The sequence below is a fragment of the Corvus kubaryi genome, unplaced genomic scaffold, assembly GCF_017639235.1.
Source record: "Corvus kubaryi isolate FWS band 111438036 unplaced genomic scaffold, C.kubaryi_AGA036_p1.0 37260, whole genome shotgun sequence".
NCBI classification, from domain to species: Eukaryota; Metazoa; Chordata; class Aves; order Passeriformes; family Corvidae; genus Corvus; species Corvus kubaryi.
This window is the reverse complement of record NW_024581077.1, coordinates 1,529,513-1,547,781: the sequence shown is the minus strand read 5'-3', so window position 1 is coordinate 1,547,781 and position 18,269 is coordinate 1,529,513. Positions and strand designations below refer to the sequence as shown.

Genomic DNA, 18,269 nt, shown 5'->3' with positions numbered 1-18,269 from the left:
TTCACTTATGGATGACTTTGAAAAAAGCTCCCATTATCATTTTCTCAACAGCAGAGAAAATTAAATATGTATTGAGTACTGTCACACAGAATAATCATGCCATTTCATATTCATTGGTACCCTCATAAATGAAACATGAGCTCTTTCTGGTGAGAACTGTCACCTTGAAAGAAACAAAGACCGTTTGCTTACCAAATATAAATAAAAGAGAAAGAACCGAAAAGAACACTACTTCTTACCATTGTAAGGGTGAATGGATGGCTTTCCAGGGCGGACACTCTGGGACAGTGGAGAATAACATACTGAAATAAAACCACAGAAAAGATACATTCAAAGCATTCAGTGATGGGCTAGTACTTACAGAGTGATAGTCATCCGTACAGACAATCTCATGAGAAAGCAGAGTGATTTTTTAGAGGCACATTAACTCACCTGACCAGGCCTTGCTTCAAAGTCATCTTTCATCATCCTGACTTCAAGGACATTGGAGGGGTGGCTTATTACTGAGGTTATTGTGACTGGTTTATTGCTGCGGATGTAGCGGTACAGCCTCTCCACACAGTACAAGCACAGAGGTCCAGAAATCCAGAACCAGGTCTAAGGGAGAACAAAAATAGGTTACCTCAAACACTTAACTTTCTGTTTTCTATTTTCACAACTACATGAGTGCTTGCAGGATCTCACTTCACATCTAACATCCACGCCTCTCTACATGCAGAAACCAAGAGTGTTCTGAAGCCTTAGTCAGTCTAACCAGCAGCATCACCCACAAGCACAAGCAATTTCAATCATAAAACTCATCAGGAAAAAAATGCCAATGACCTCATTTGCTACCACATTATTCTGGTTTTATGTAGTTAGATTGCAGCTGCTTTCAGCAATGAAAGACACAGTACATACACAGAGCAGAGTACTATACAGCTGGTTAACATTTATGGGAAAACCCTGTCTGACTTGCAATATCATTTAACTTATTACCTTCTTATAGTCATCTCAGGTTCAAGTAAAAACTGAAGAAAGCTGCATTCTTGTTCTATAGAATTTATGTTGATATTAAACTAGTGTAAAATCATAGACAACAGAAAGAAATGAGCACTTCTGAATTGCAATTCATTTTCTCCCATGGAAGATGTGTATGCTAGACAGAAAATGCCCTGGAAATGCCCATTTCTCTGCACTGATTATATGGGGAGTCCTGGGTGACTACTCCAGATGGAGACATTTGCAGCTGCTCAGCTAAATCCCATCCTAAGAGTCAATTACCAATAGCTTATGGCAGACTTATGTACTAATTACACATCTGATCAGTCATTGGAGCTGTGGCATTGAAGTGCCCTCAAACCTCATCTATCTTCCCTCCCTTCCCAATTTCTGATGTTACACATAAACATCTCTTGCTACTACCAGAGTATTTACTTCCAGCAAAAAAGCCTTGCAAGTCTCAGTACCTCACAGACTTTTTTTTTTTTTAAACTTGGTATCACAATATTTCCAAATCCAAAAAGTCCTAAGAAGTGTTTCAAGGCTGCCAGGAGAATATTGAGTGGCCACTTCTTTCCATGACTCCTTTCCCATAAATGGATCTAAAGCAGGCATCTTAAGCCCCAAGAAGACTCCTTGCTGTCCTGTGGGTCACGTGGAGCCAGATATACACTGATGCTTGTAATTCAGGAGTACTACCACAACAAAATACCAATCCAAAGAACTTAGTTGGAGGAATTCAATGTAGAATTAAGTGTTTCTCATTATGATTACGTGCTCCGTAGAAAAAGGGTTCCCACTGCAGCTAGTAAGGGACAAAAAGTTCAACAGGGAAAAAACAATAAACTCCTGTGGGGTCTGTTATGGGACCATATTGAATGGTGGCCCTTGGACTCGTGACCTCCATATTTGCAAGCTTCCTCAGGCTACTTGCCAGTAAAGCCCAGATCATCTTTTCTCAAAAGAAAAGAGAAAATTTGGATGAAGAAAAAGCTGCTGCCACAAAACACAAAGAAACAAAAGGAAAATGGAAAACAGAAAAAGAAAAGGCTTTACTGTCCCCACTGTCATCATACTCATTTACCCATGCCACATATAAAACAAGCCTGTCTGCAAACAACAGACTATAAAAGCCAAACCACAACCAACTGCAACCCAGAAATGAGTATTAGGACTTGCATCTGCATGGTAAAAAAGAGAACAAATGGAGCTTGATTATTTCAATTAACTACTGCCACACAATGCTTACAAAAGGACCTTATGAAATGTTATATAAATGTTTGCTCTGAAATGCGACACTAAAATCACATTTTTAGCAGGATCAATACATCTGTTACAGTGTTGTTCAAAAAAGAACATTACAGCCAATCTCTTGACATTTTTTTCACCCTCCCTGTTCTATGCACCACATTGTAATGCACATCAGGGTTAAATACAGATTGTTTTTTCCCCACCAAATCTTTGAATGTCTCGAAAGGTTTTAATATTTTCCATTATTAAAACATCTGGTCTGGAAAAGCAATAATTAGCGGTTATGGCTGACTGAAAGGCTTGGCATGGCTTTTAATACCTGAAATGTCGGATCATACAGACCTCTGGGAAGTGCGACTGGAACTTGGGCTCCTCGGAACAAACTCTCACAAAGCTATTTTGTACAAAGGGTTCTGGTACTGGGAGGTCCTCTGGGAAGGGCTCAGTAGTATAGTCAGGAAGCAGCTCTTCAAAAGCCTTTGGCACAGTCAGATTCTGTCGGAGCGTTTTGTTAGGATTAAAGCAACCAGGAGGGTGTTCCTCTAAGTTGGTCTGGTACTTGAGCACTCCCCTACAGAAAAATAAAGATAGTAAAGACACTGAAGTAACAGTAAATAACAAACAACTTACCTTCATTTGGAGAGGACTTTGGAAAGCAGTCACAAGCCTCCTCTTCTGTTAGAAATTTTATTCCGTTTGCCTTAAGGACTTTCAATGAGATTGAAGCTTTGCAACAATAGAGCCTTCTGTCACTAGAGGCAAGGTTTAACTTTTCCAGCTCACTTGGCACTCCCCCACTGAACAGCCTCAAGCTTAACACTGCTTGAAAGGGGAAAAATATTGGGGGAGCCTTCAAAAAAAAAAAATTAAATAATCACATTTCCAATTCAATCACAGGCTGTTTTCACTCATCCTCCCTACAGTCAGCAAGCCCTGTTTTTAAGGCAATCTTATAGCAGAAGTGGCCTAAGCTGCCAAATCATAAACTGCAGGAATGTTCCCACTACTTGGTGTCTATCAGGTTTGCACACAAATAAATAGAAGGAAAAAACAAAGTCCTGCATGATAGCCAAGGAACCTTCCTTGCAAATTATTTTGTGGGGTTCATCCGTTTTTTTTCCCCCCCTCAAGTTAAGTTAAATTTACAGTGAAATGAAGTGAGAACTTTGAAGCTGCAGCTAGAAACACTGAAGAAAGAATTGGAAACCTAAGACACTCTGGGATATCTCAGGACATAAATGAAACCTTAAAAATAGGGAAGAACAGATAATAGTAGTAATAAAATTCCTCAGAAGTACTAGTTGTCTCCAAATCTAGCTTTGATGACCGTAAGACCAGAAGGAAGAATATTAAAAAAAAAAAAAAAAAAAAAAAGCTGAATGACACCTGTAGAGGACGGGGCTGGGTGGGAAATGAGACATACTGAGACAATGCCCTCTGAGTGCTAAGCCTTGTTGTGAAGGCTCAGCTCAAGTATGCAATCAAACATCAAGGACATGTGCTCCCCCCTCCTCTCCTCAACATACACAAAGCAGCAACAGAGTTTAATTCAGAAGAAAGAACTAGGACATCTGCAATATCCCCAACCTAAATGGGCTCTGACAGGCTGCTGGCAATCTTCCCTACCAAAATGCAGTCCTGACAGCTAGTAACAAGCTTCCTACATGGTCCAGTGAATCATGTCAGCTTGGAAGTTAAGCCTGCTCACTCTTAAATTCCACATCTGACCCTGGGAGAATCGTTTGGGAAGTGTCCTTGCACCTACACCCATGCTTCTGCCTGCATTTATTGCTCAACCATGCCTATCGCTTGCATCTGGCATCACTGCTGGTCACCACATACTGGCAAAGTGACAGATACCCATAGCATTCCCTGCTCTATAAATATTATGGTGCCTCATGGATTTAGCTGGAAGTCAAAGCCCATGCAATATTTTTCAAGTGAACCTTGTGTGTATGCCTGCCAGCAACTCCCACAGCTTCTCTGTTCTCAGCACATCCCAAGAGAGGATTGCCTTGAGAGTAGCTGCAAACACGAGCATCCCCTCCAGTGATCTCTAGTTTATTTAAACTATTACAAACATGCTAACTGAGTGGCAAAGCTGCCTGCTAACAGAAGCTCAGTAACTCCCATTTCTGAAGCTGTCAAGGAAAAGTAAGCCTTACACACCGAAGATCAGTGCCCAGAAAGGTTGAGTTCTGCACTGAACAAACCATTAACATATGACAGATGAATCACTACACTTTATATATTGCTGAAAAGTGGTTGGCTACCTGAATAAGAGGATACTGTAAGAACATACCTACAACAGTTTGAAACAAAACAAGAATCCAGCAATACCATGGAAATACTTTACTCCTAAGACAGGTAAAACCTCACTCAACCTGCCTGCACAGTCCAGCCACAGGAGATGCCTTGCTCTGTACAGCAACTGGCCATGCATCTGAAAATCTCTAAGACATCCCACACAGGAGTAACTTGGGCACCTAAGAATGGTTATCTAAGCTTTCTTACATCTCAAAACAGATCACAGAATTATTTAGGTTGGAAAAGACCTCTAATATCATAAAGTCCAACCATTAACCCAGCTCTGCTGTGTTCTCCACTAAAACATGTCTCTAAGTACCACATCTACACATCTCTTAAATACCCCCAGAGATGGTGACTTTATTGCTTCCCTGGACAGCCTGTTCCAGTGCCTGACAACCCTTTTGGTGAAGAAATTTTTGCTAATGCCAAATCTAAATCATCCCTTGTGCAACTTGTGGCCACTTCCTATTGATCTTATCAATATCACTAATGGAGCCAGGAATCAGTCCAGCTCACCTCAATGTAGATTTCTGAAACACAAAATTAGTTGAAGCATCCTTCAGGCTCCATTGGCTGTATTTATGAGAACTCATTAGACCATAATGGGAAAGACACTGAGAAAACATGTGGAGACCTACATTTAGGCAGCATTTTAAAGTTGAACTGACTCCCACTCTCCATGACTCATTCCTCTCCCACTTCTGACACTCAGTTCTTTCAGATTTGCACTGAATACCTTTGTAATTCTATACTAAGGAGGCTGTGTACCAGAATATGCCGTTAAATGCTTGGTATATTACTGCTGCCTTGGTTTGCAAACTTGGTAAATGGAATATGGTTAGGAAAACAAAGGTAAAGGATAATACCATGAAGGAGATTAATTAAACTGGACATGAAAAATACCCCAAAGGCAATCACTGGAACAGATTGCCTAGGGAGGTTAGACGATCTCAGTCACCAGATGTTTTAAAGAAGTTAGACAAACACCTGTCAAGAATAATTTAGGAAAAGTTCATCCTGGCCTAGGATGGGGAGAACAGGTTAGATCCATCTTCTCCAGCTATAAACAAGTGATAATGCCATAGGAAAAAAAAAAAAAAAGCAAACCAAAAAAACCCAAATAAACCCCTAAAAGAAACAATGACCCAAAAAAAATTCCCCCAAGACCCCCAACAAACTCACCAAAAACTGGAATTGTGTCCAGGAGTTTCAATTGTTTTGAACTCTTTATTTCTCAAGCTGCACGTTTTATTCAGCAACATATTCCTACTATGTTCTTGCTAGATCTAATTCCTTTTCCAAGTTTAAGCAGCAGTGCTCAGTGTCACACATTCAAGCACCCTATGTTTCAGTAGGTATTTGATGACATGGAGAAAAAAACCTCATTCAAATACACCTTCCCTCCTCTGCACTCTGCATCTACATCCACAGATGAAACTTCAGAGATGTTAATGGAACAGATTTTCACAGAATCATAGAATAGTTTGGGTTGGAAGGGACCTTTAAATGTCATCTAGTCCAACCCCCAACCCATGCAGACATATGTCATAAGTTTTGGAAGATGCTTTACCTTGCAACAGAGCTCAGTTTGTTTGTGCCTGATACAGATCTGACCATCAGCTTCATGGCACATAAACACTTGTCTGATATTTGTGAGAAAAAGAAGAAAAACTAGCAAATTTTGTAAGCAAAGAGAAAGAGGTAATTAGGGAGAGGCCAATCCTTTCCTCTTCTTCGGAGTCAAAAAGAAAGGTAGAAAGGAAAATGCAAGGGAAGCAACTTTGCTTCATATTCTTGTCTCAGCAAACAGGTAAGAGAGGGCAGAAAAAGAAACAATGTTTTCTTCATTTCTCACTAGACACTGGGCAATGGAAATGGAAAAGGAATAATCTCGAAAGTGAAGAAGTTTGTGCTAGTTGGCTACAGCACTCACAATTCTCCAAGCTACAACCTGATCTTTATTTAAACACACACCAGAGGACAACATCTTGTCCCAAAGTTGGCCCACTGTGCTCAAGCAAGCTTGGGAAAAGCAGCAATCAAGGAAACTGCTCTTTTCTGGTTGTGCTTCAGGAAAAGGAACAGTATTTTCCATTTACTTACCCAGAAACATGCAGCATCAGCAGCATATAGAAGACAAAGAAAAGGTTGTGTGTATACCAGAAGATGTCATAGTTTGAAACCCTGAAAAGAATAAACCATGGTTCAATGCTGTTCCAACTCAGACGGAATCACTGCTAATTAAAAGCAGACCTGTGCACACAGGACATCATTATACACTGCATAGTCATGCAAAATAGTCAAAGCCCAGTATGTTTTCCCACAGGCACACTGTACTTGCACACAATTAAGTGTTGAGAAGAACAAGTGACTGGCACAGAAGTAATAAGCTGAGATGGAGAGTTAAGGATGTAGAAGTACAGAGCCAGCCAGAGAACTCTTCTGAAATTAAGAGACATAGGTCTTTCATAGGTCCTAGATAGTCTCTACGAGATCCTTACAGCTGGGATAGTTCTTCCACCTCCAGTCTCAAAACTCAACCTCTTTACAGCGAGTGTGACCTTGCATTCTCCCTGCCCCAATACAGTTTAACGTGTCACTAAGGCTGTAACACACAAAGAGGTGGCATGGACAGCAGCAGAAGGGCCAGTGGGAAGTGTAAAAAACTTGTGAGGGTATAAAGTGGAAGGAGATACAGGAGGAACAGGACCTAGAGCAATGAGACAACAGGAGCACACAGGCAGGAGAGTTTCCAGGGCAGGAGGCCACATACATTATGGCTCTAGGACTGATGGTTTTGGGAGGAACAAGAACATTAACACTGTGAGATCAGGAGAGGTGAAGAGCACTTCCTTTCATCAGTAATTTGTTAGGCAATATGAAAAGAAGCAAGACCAAACAAAATAACCATCTGGAATGGTTTTGTTTATTTTGTTCTAGAGTAAAATAGTTTTTTCTAGAGTAAAATAGTTTTCAACAAACAACAACCAAATGGCTAAGAAAATACCCTACTTCATAGCACACAAACACACCTCTCACACTACACACCACAGTAGGAGAGTCCCTTCTAAAACCCAAAAACCTACCCCCATTCATAAACTAAACCAATTATTAAATAAAAAACATCTTTAGTTCTGAGAACATGGTTTAAGAAGCTATCCCTCTGACACAGATAACTTTTTGCAGATTATTTTGCTCTCCTATCTCCTATGGTCTTCTATATAACTGCTCTTCCTTCAAGACAACTGAAGCATATACTGCATGTATTTCTGTCAATACAGAATTTGTTTTCTTTCTCAAGAGAGGAAAAGCAATTTTGATAATACAAGGGCTACCAAAATGAAATCCAAACAGGGAAAGGAACAAAGAAGGAAGCAAAGGAAGGAATAGAGCAACAGCAAGGCTCTGAAATCCTCCCTCCACAGTGCCATTCTTCCCCCAGTCAGCACTATGTTAACACTGTTTCCTCCTTGAAGCTGCTCAAACCTTTTCTAACTCCCCACACCCGGAGAAGCATTTCCATGAAGTCACTCATCAGCATCCGTGAGGAGTTGTGGGAGTAATCATCAGCAAGAGGAAAATAAGAACAATGGTATGCAGAGTGGAAGCAGAATTGGAAGGCACAAAGAGAGCAAAATTTACCCTCTGGCCCAAAACAGGTCACAGAATCCTAGAACTGGACCTTAAAGATCATCTAGGCTAAACCCCCATACCATGAGAAGGGACAAGGACAGGTCTTGGAGCTCTGGTTTAATTTGGTATCATACTACAACACCAAAAGCTGCACACTGAATTTGTTTTATTGGCTCTTGAACACCTTTTTCAGAATGCACCAATTTTTCAAAATTTCAGTGATGAAAAGTCTATCCCCGGACTGCTTCTGACATGTTGCTTTCAACAGCTAATTATTGTCACTGATTAAAATTACTGTACACTTCTTGTCTGAAAACGTCTAAATGTCAGCTTCCAGCCTGCTGAGCATTTTATTCTTCTTTCAGCACTCCTACAGATACCTCTACTATAAAATCCTTGTTCCTCACATGTATCAAGTTCCCCTAAGCGTGAGCAAGCCCTCTGAACTTCACCTCCTTAAATTATACAGGCATGTAAATCCTTGAACCTCTTACCATGAAGCGTATTTTCCAACAGTGCAATAATTATGCATTTCCTACTTGTATCCTTGAACTGTGTACCCTACAGATACATACAGTATTCCAATATAGTCAATAATCTTCCTATACACACATTTTTATAGCTCTTCAGAACATTTCCTTTTTTTACATTCCTAGGGCTTAAAATAGACACTATTCACAGAATGCATGCATTTCTTAGGAATGTGAAGTCCTGAAAATTTGAAGTAAGTTGAATATTTAATTTTGGTTAACCTACTTTAGAATTTTGCAAATGAAGACCTGCAAGAGTTAATTTACTGAGAAAGGTAAGGGGAATTTATCATGCTTTAAAGGGACACACTAAGCAGCACAGTTCTGGAAAATTTTTTTTTAATCCTGTTACAGACAGTTTTGAAAAGGAAGATATATGTGGCAGTTAAGAAGATGAAATTGAAGACTAGAATATTTGGTTACAAAAATAGATGGCATTGCAGAACCTTATCTTTTTATTGTTCTTTTTAATACGTGACTTCCAAATCTTAAACATTGTTAATTTTAAAGTTGGCAGAAATGTCAACACTTATTGATGGGATTTATTGTGTTTTCTGGTAACTTCATAACCCTACTGAAAACAAATAATGAACACAAAAATGTTGGTCTACTTCTCAGGTATGACATGGCAAAAATTTAGAAAATTTTTCAAGCAATAATCCTTTCCCCCTTTTAAAACATTAGCAGCTAATTCAGTCCTTCTAATACTTATTTGCACAGTTTACTGAAAAGGCATGAAAATAGAAGCATTATCATGCATAGAACAATTTCAGGAAGAACATACAAAGGAAGAAATCACTAAGCAGGTCAGTGTGCAAGAGCAGATTAGGGATGAAATCCAAGACTGTAACAGTTTCTGAAATATATTTTACAAAGCTCAGTTTCTGATAGAGAGTGAACATTTACAATTAACTTTCCTAAAACTGCACTGTAAGCTCAGCCATGATAGGGCACGTGAGAATCCACAGGGAGAGAGATTGAAAAGGGACAGAGATGCATGCAGCAACTTGTTTCCTTAGGAGAAAACGCTATAATAAAGACGAGCTTGATCTCTATGCCTGAAGGAGAAGCCAGGACAAAATTTCCAAAGAAGAATTATTGCTAGAGTAACAGGAGATGCAGATTATCTCTTTCAGGGCTTTGATTCTGCTGGCTAGATGGCAGAAAGCTGGGAAAGTATTGGCACTTACACTCACTGTGGAAGGAACTAACAAGCATGTAACTTCAAAAGATGTTGCATGAACCCCAAAATTATTTCCAAGAATGTTTACAACTACATATATTTTTCTATGTTTCCCAATCACTAATACATTATGTTTTTCTAATTTAATATGGCCTTGAAGACAGGACTTTGTTCTGGCTCAATGCTGCAGAGCAAAGTAATTGTTTTATTTTACCATCTTCCCAAAACTGTCTTTCTTTTGCAAGTAGAGCCATCTGTGTGGACCATGTAATGTGCAGCCATGCTGATATGTCATGCAGCAGCCTAATCCTGCACTTCTGTAGCCTGCAGTGCCTCACAAAAGTCTCAGCCCTGGAAGAAGCCTTGTCTACTGAAAATGCACAAGTATTTGCTGAACTACTTTCTCAAATCACAGGATAACATTGCCAGGTAACACAGCTACTCAGGAAAGACAGATTAGTTCAACAGAGTTCAAAACCACTTATCTAACTCACATGTTAATGGAGCACCAATAATGTTTGAGGATACATAATAAATGTATCTTTCCATGTTTGCTGAATTGAGATGATGCACTTACATAAACACTCTGTGAATTCAACTTCTGTAAAAATGAAGAGGTTATTTTTATATGTTCAGTTGCAGAACCCAAGCCTTAAAAAGACTTCAACATTGGGCTAGATCCCCCAAGGTACCAGTCATTCACAGGTCAGAATGTCAACTCACTGGAGGACCAAACCTTTAGAAATCCCAGCAGCTGCTCTGAGCCAATACTGCATTGCTGTTTGGTATATTATAATTCACATTAAAAAGAGTACCTCTGACAACCAGAAGCAGAGCTTTTAAAAGCAACGTTCGACTTCAGTAGCATAATTTTGTCTCAGTTTGTTTCATTGCTGATAGTTTCAGGTTTTGGGTTTTTTAGGGGTTTATTTTGGGGTTTTTTGGGTTTTTTTGTTTGGTTTTTTGTTACCTTTTTTTTTTACAGTGTATTCTTACAATTAATTGGTGAAAATAATTAAGATAAAGATAACATCTTATTTTTCTTCCAGTGGACTTAATTTATGCACTGGACAGAACTTCCCATATGCTGAGTTTACTGTCTCCCTGTACAACCAGGAATAAAAATACTATTTAAATTTTTAAAAGTCCACATTTTTAACCGAGCACACTCATTAAATAGTTTTTTCAGAAGGCAATTCAATCAGGTCTTGTAATGGTTTTAATACAAAATTCACTGTGCTAATTTTACTGCAAGCTAGGAAAAAAATAGGACAAGAAAACTGGTATTTTTAACACTCTAATCAGTAGGAGAATATGATTACTGAAATGGCATTTTTCAGCATAATGATCAGATTACATCTTACCTGATGGCATACGTGGAAGCTGTGCACATTAGGAATAATACTAACACCATAATGACTCCAGTCAGACCTGGAACTAAAAAGGACATAAGATAGCTTACATTTGAACTGTGAAGAGGTATACTTGTCTACTATGACCTTTTAAGAAAGTGGAATTAGACACACAAATCATAATTTAATCAAACTCTTGAATGTACTTATGCCTTGAGGACAACTCATATACCAAACCAGATAGGAAAGATGAGTTCTTGTGTAATTCCCCACCTTCCAAAGAAAAATACCCTTTTCCTTGCATTTCACCATGCATCACAATTTCCTATTTGTCTTTGCTCCTGTCATCTTTTGCTTGTGACATCTGTGTCTAAGCAGGTAACTAAGAATAAACACTGTTTACTTGCAAGACTGACTGTACAAGTTTCTGTCTCTTTTTTATTCCAAACACTACACTCTGTTGATCATGACAATTAAAAACCTGGTCAGGGACAGAATTTCAAGCAAATCAATTTCTATGCAAGCTGTCACTACAATTTTTTGCCAGCCCATTTCATTCTGGAATGAGGAAGAGCCTGAAATTACTCTCCATGGCATTGTATCATGCCTGAAATTGTTGCCCATAGAGCAAGGTCTGCGAGAGTGATCTGCAGCCAACTCTTGGGAAGGAAAGGTTAAAAATATTAATGATTGGATTCATCTGCTCAAATGAAGACTTGTACCAGAACTAGTTTATCCTCAGCTCTTTTTTAAGTCAAAGGAGAGAATCTCAAATCTTATCTTTTTATAAACTTCTCAATACCCATTCATTGAAAAGTCTGATACTCAAAATCTGACACACAGCAACTCACTCCTGTTTTTACAGCCCTACAATCAATGGAAGTTTTCTCATGGACTGCGTAAAAAAACTTGATTTCGCTCCTTCATGGAAAGATTGCAATTAAAAGGAGTTGCAATAAGAAAAAAATATGCATTCTGTCCACTGCCTCCTTCTTAATTTCTTTTTTCTCAATCTGATTTGATGTGTAGCGTGCAATGAATCTTCCCTCTGACACAAATACCTCCAATGCAATTGCAGTACAGCACTTGATCCAGCTTCCTACACTGCCACTCAAGCCAGAGGTCACCTTTTATGTCCAGTTTTTCAATTATCTTCTCCATCAAATTGAAATCACTCACAGTCTTGCCCCAACTTATCAGTGCATTTTTACTGTTTCCTCTCTGCCCTGTCCCTGACTCTCCTCCACTAAGTGTAATCTTGAATACTTGTTCCTCCCACAGGCTCACACCCTTATACAAGGAGGTTCTTTCCTGGACTGATCTGAAAAGCCATCATCGCTCTATAAATCCTCCTGATTCCTTATTCCTTCTGTTCACTGTTTTGAACTATCTGAGAAGAAACCAGAGGTTTTTTAATTATTTGCACAGCTCCCAGTGGAGCAAAATCTTGGTCCCTGCCTGGGCACTCCTTCAGCACAAATAGTACATGTTACTAACCAATCATTAGGACAGGGAATGAACAGACTAATTTTAAACTTAAGATTACTTAGAATCACTGCTTTTTGCAACAGTGTACTCAAATTTTTGAAAATGCAGTATTTTAGGGGCTGTCAGAGGGTAAAAGGCTTTCTACCTCTCAACTAGAGAGCTTCCAACATGTCCCCACAAGCCAGGACAAAACCTGATTGGACCATTCACTGCTCATTCTCTATCCCAAGTCCTTCTCCTTCATACAAGATATTAAACATAATCCTCAGTTGCTTGGTTTGATTCTCCTCCCTTCCATCTTTAATTCCCCCTTCTGCCAGTTACCTTCTTTCAAACCACCACCACTGATTCAGTACCTACACCCATCACCCAGACTGCTTCCAGTTAGCAGATAACTCTGACCTCAGATTCTATCACTTCGTTTTCTCACTTCCTCTACTCTCAACTGATCTAAACCCTCCCTAGGTCTTTTGGGGAATACTGTCGTGCCAGCTGCTAATTCCAGCACACCTATTGGGATTGACAAACCTAGAATCATTGCCGTCTATTCACGGATTCGATCTGACTGTGCCCTAAATGCTACCAAGTCGGGATTTTTGTGTTTGATCCAAATAAGGAAGAAAGTGTGATGGCATCAGGAATTTTATCTGCTTATGAAGTGCTACAGCTCAGTCTGATACCTGCCCCTTCATACCCAAACACTGCTCCCTTCTAAATTCCTGCAAAAATGTCTTTGTCTATTTATCCTTTATGAGTCCTGCAAGCCTGATTCCCATGTAACAGTTTAGATTGCTCAGAAACTCAACCAGACCTTAAACAAACCAGCTGAAGCAAAAAGACTGCTTTCCTGTTATGTTTCTTTTTCTAGAAATTGGATCATTTAGGAATTTGGTTTTAATGTTATGGAGAATCTCTGTTTGAAACTAATGTTTTCTGCTGACTCATCTGTACAACAACAGATTTGAAGATGCTGCTTATCCTGCTACTGGGTTTATGTAACTCCTGCTTCCTGACTATTGGATAAGCAAACCCAGGTTATATTAACACAAATAACACAACTCCAGATTGCTGAGATACAACAAATGGAGCATGCCGACACAGGATCAAAAGAAGTTTTGTTTGCAGTGTTGATGAGAAGCAGCAAACTTTTCTCATTCAGTTTTGCAAAAGACTTACCAGTTGCAAAAAGTAGTTTCCTCGGGTCCTGAAAAATAGACAAGCAAGAACAAATAAAATCAGCATATGGGATTTTATATCTACATGAATAATGTGATAATAATAAGTAGCCCATAAAGTTCACACATTTTAAGACATACGAAGTCCCTAAATCTGAAAGCAGGAATGAATTTGGCATTTGGTAACAGTTTACATTGACTGCAATTCAACATGAACTGAACCTTTAGCCTTTGCATTCCCCCAGCAAAGATAACTCTGATCTATAATTTTGGATTCAGATAATTTTACAGATAACTGTTTTATTAAAGCTCAACTTTACTCAGTTACCTCATTCCTTTGGGAGGACAGAGTGGAGCAGAAGAGGGAGAGGTTTTGAATTTAAATGTAAGACAGGAGGCAAGCATTTTACTGCCAGCTACATAACCAAGAGATTTGCACTGAACCCTATTGAAGCAAGACTGAACACAAAGAACCTGACAGATGTTCCCATGTCCGTCACCACGTGTGAAAGGAAGAGGGGATATTTCAACATCAGGTAAAACTGCCTCACTTTCCCTGATCCTATACTTCAAGAGGTTTTGTCTTCACTGCTCGGAAAAGTTTTTTATTTAAAGTTGCAGTAAAATGCAGTGAGGGGAGATGTTTTCATACAGGACAGGAAGAATGAAGTGACCCTCTTTCTGACCTCATCTGCATCCAGATGTGTGTACCCAAGTAAAGATGAGAGTAGCATCCAGACTATCCACCACAGCTAAAAAAGTGATTTAAGTGGAATTCAAGTACAAAAGTTCAAGAGCTACTAAAGTACCTAAAATTCTGGAGTTTTGACCCTAGAGTTCCTAAAAAACTTGCTATTGTCTCCATTTTCTATTGCAAAATTCCTAAGGCTGCTTAGTAGAGGCTTAGAACCCTGGCACGTTCTTGCCTGAGGCAAGCTCCTGCTAAAGTTCCTGATGAAGCTAAGTATATCAGACCACTCCTAACACAAGCAACACACAGCTCAACCCAGAAGCTCAGCACAATAGTTGGTGTTGGCATGTCTGTCTGCCATTGAATAGCTTGGTGATTAGATCATTCACCCCCAGGGAATGGAAGACCTTGGTTGCTGGTCCTTATGAGCCTGGACTGAGTCAAACTCTCCTTTTCCAGGAAACAATGCAGCTGGGATAGGGTCATTCTAAATATCTCCTAATGAAAATGGTAGAAAAGAAATGCAGACTCAAGACTAGAATGAACACAAACATGAGGGAACTTGATTGTAGCCCAAGAAGAAAGGGTGCTGGTCTCTGGTCTTGCTTCTAAAATCTGCAAATATCTCTCCAGTGCCAAATACACGAGTAAGCACCTGGCCAAGAGACTAGGAATCTGATGTTCCTGCAAGAGATCTACACTACAGTCAGAGAAGACACACAAATCAAGTATTTTGCAAATAAAAATCAGCTTCCTGCCCAGTTCATGTAGATAACTAATTCCATGCTTAGCATATATCCTCATATTTGCATTCACTGCAGCTGAAAAATGCAAAATCAGTTTCAAATATCACTGTATTTTAAATACTGGAAATGCAGAACAAATGTGCCCAAAAAGCAGCAGAAATGTGTCAACCAGGCCCACCCAAGGAAGAGAGAGAAGCAGAAGAGAAGCAAGAACAAGGTGCAAGGTGAAAGTTTTGATGATTGCATTCTCCATCTAATAATCAAATAGGACTGAACCTTGCTGGCTTTAATACATGCTTTGTCCAGAGAAAGAAGTAAAATCCACAGGAATCCACACAATGGTGAGTTTTCAGTGCAAGAAACAGCAGCACTGTATAGATCACACAGTGGCACTGAATATGCAAACATTCATATATTTAAATTATATGCTCAAAAACAAAATATGAAAGGACAGTTGGCTCACCTCACCACGATAGTTTGCTGCATTTAGGGTCACAAATTCTTCGTTGTAGTTCTCAGAGAAGTTAAGAGCATTCACCAGATGAGCAGCAACATGTATGACTAAAAAAAAAAACAAACCAAAAAAACTGAGTAAAGCTGAGGCTCTCTAAACAAGTGCTGGATGTTTCCCGTGGCCACCCAGATGCCAAGCTATAATCATATCACCTGCATGAGATATACCAGGGACTAAAGAATTGTTAATTGTTTTTCTAAAGTAAATCAGCTTATAAATATTAATGACAGAAATCTGTATGTATTTTAGGATTTTTTTTAACACTACAGCAATAATTTCTGTACTGCAATGCTTCAGCCGAGAGACAACATTCAAAGGTATCCAGCCAAGAGCATTTCTTCTTCACCAAACTGGGTAGTTGTCTCCACTGCTCCCTCCTCTGCAGGTAAGCCTGTAGTACCCTGCTTTTTCATTTAAATTCCTTAGGCACAATGAGGGTTCACCTGGAATGGCAGATTTCGACCTGATCTCACATATCTGTCTTCTAAGAAACTAGCATTTTAAGGAAAAGCTTGACATTAGAATGTATGCCCATGTGCTTAAAGCAAAAAATGAACCAAAACCCACACAAATTCGAGAAGGCATTTACAATTTAAGGCAAGCAAGCACAGAGCAAGACTACCCCCAAATGTACTGCAGCAGAAAAACCACAAAGTACTGCTTCACCGTGCTTCCAAAACATGCTGCTGCTCAGCACAGTAAGAGCTCACCTGAAAAGATGCATATTGTAATACCGCATGTCACATGGAAAGTTTTACTTTTATCTAGCAGCCTTCTGGTTTTCTTGCTGGCAACCTAGTAAGAGAAGAATTCAAGCAATCTCTTCCAAAACAAAACAAAGAAACAAATACTAACAGCAACTGTGGTGATATAACAGCATCCTCAGTTTTTACCAGATTTAGCATCTTCGCAAGCATAGTACCTAAATTTAAAAACTACTAGATTATGCCAGGGAGATAATTTTGAGAACTTAATGAAGAAATTACAGATGAATCTGTATTACATAGATGTCAACAGTACATAATTTACCTCCTGGCCTTTAGGAATTCCAGCACTAATTGTGTAGGCAACACTGACTCTTTCATAACCAAGATCAAATGGAACGGTGTATTTGCATACATATGTGCATCTATAGCTACCAATCTTTTGGGTATTGTCACATGATTAACAGAACTTACAGGTTCAATTTGCAAGCATCTAGCAAATACAAATATTCCTCAAAAGGATTACTGATATTTTTGTAAAAGCAACTGGTGAATCACAAAGAAGCTAAACCATTGTTTCTCCCATGATAACAAATGTATCAGGTTCAGTATTTTTATTTAAAGTTCTATCATCTCCAATAGGACACTTATGTTCATGCAGACACAAAGTTGTTTGTGCTCTGTTGAATTCTACCAGGAAACAATTGAGAGGACACAGATGTCTCTAATATAAGAGTTTGGAAAGACAGAGGAGAATTCATCTGGCTACAGCTCCACAGCAACTCCCCATCCTTCAAAAATGCACTGAAGAAACCATCCTCATGATGGTCAAATCAAACCAGACAATGCCAGCCCTGTCTTCAAAGGCATCATGAATCTAGGCTGAATGTCTGATATTTGCACCATGCAAGCCAATACTGTATAAAAACCAGATCTTTTTCTATTACTTTGAGACTAAACAGAGACCAGGGCCCTCTTCCCAAGTGCTGCATTCCGGGGGCAGTACTCACCTTCTGGGATCCCCGCAGGAAGGCCAGGAGAACACGGCACATTGGTAGCAGGACGAGGCAGCAGTTGAGATTGAGGACAGATGCCGAAGCTCTGCTAACACACAATCCTAGCTGAACAAATATTGCAAGAGTTAGATTACATGAGAAAGGAATGGTACATGTGTCAGCATTGTCTCTTTTTCTTTGCTGTGAAACCAAATAGTTCCCATGCTCTCTGACTTGTCAGAAAAGTGGCATTTCATGATGTTTTATTGTACTGGAAAAAGCCACAGTACACACAGCATGCTATCCTGTTCTCACAGAGAAGGAAACAGCTCTCATCCTTGCATCAAGAAGTTATTAATAATTAATTTTGTTAACAACAAATGACAGCTTTCTACCAGAAGAGCCAATATCCTCATCAGTGCCCAAAGTCGCATGGAACAAAACATCTGAGACAACAGTAAGTGTCCACTGAGAAATCACCTGAAAGCTTCAACAGACATAACTAAATAAAAAAGTGACAAATTTTATGATGACACTAGAAAGCCACTGAAGTGTAATGATTTTCTGTTAAGCCACAAAAAGATGTAAAAAAATATTGATTCAGTCAAACTGAAATGATCGTGGTGTTCCAAGGACTGTTATAGAATTGTCACAAAACTCCTCATCCATTCACATTATGCAATGCCATATTTGGACACAAAGAAAGTAGGTTCTCT

General features: G+C 39.3%; 1 protein-coding gene and 1 long non-coding RNA gene across 3 annotated transcripts in view; one reads left to right on the top strand and one right to left on the bottom strand.

Annotated features, from left to right (window-relative positions):
- LOC121662649 overlaps positions 1-18,269 on the top strand; it is a 787,841-nt gene that overhangs the window by 442,255 nt on the left and 327,317 nt on the right. The gene's annotated exons all lie outside the window — the stretch shown is intronic.
- NOX4 (NADPH oxidase 4) overlaps positions 1-18,269 on the bottom strand; it is a 113,761-nt gene that overhangs the window by 84,912 nt on the left and 10,580 nt on the right. Inside the window, exons 3-11 of one of the 2 annotated variants that reach the window (XM_042024028.1) lie at positions 17,569-17,679; positions 16,565-16,649; positions 15,804-15,901; positions 13,905-13,932; positions 11,253-11,325; positions 6,646-6,726; positions 2,575-2,803; positions 433-597; positions 240-302 (exon numbers count right to left, since the gene is read on the bottom strand). In XM_042024028.1, the coding sequence (XP_041879962.1) occupies positions 240-302; positions 433-597; positions 2,575-2,803; positions 6,646-6,726; positions 11,253-11,325; positions 13,905-13,932; positions 15,804-15,901; positions 16,565-16,649; positions 17,569-17,679 (933 nt within the window). The remainder of the gene's footprint in view (positions 1-239; positions 303-432; positions 598-2,574; positions 2,804-6,645; positions 6,727-11,252; positions 11,326-13,904; positions 13,933-15,803; positions 15,902-16,564; positions 16,650-17,568; positions 17,680-18,269) is intronic. The other variant, XM_042024029.1, reaches the window with a different exon arrangement.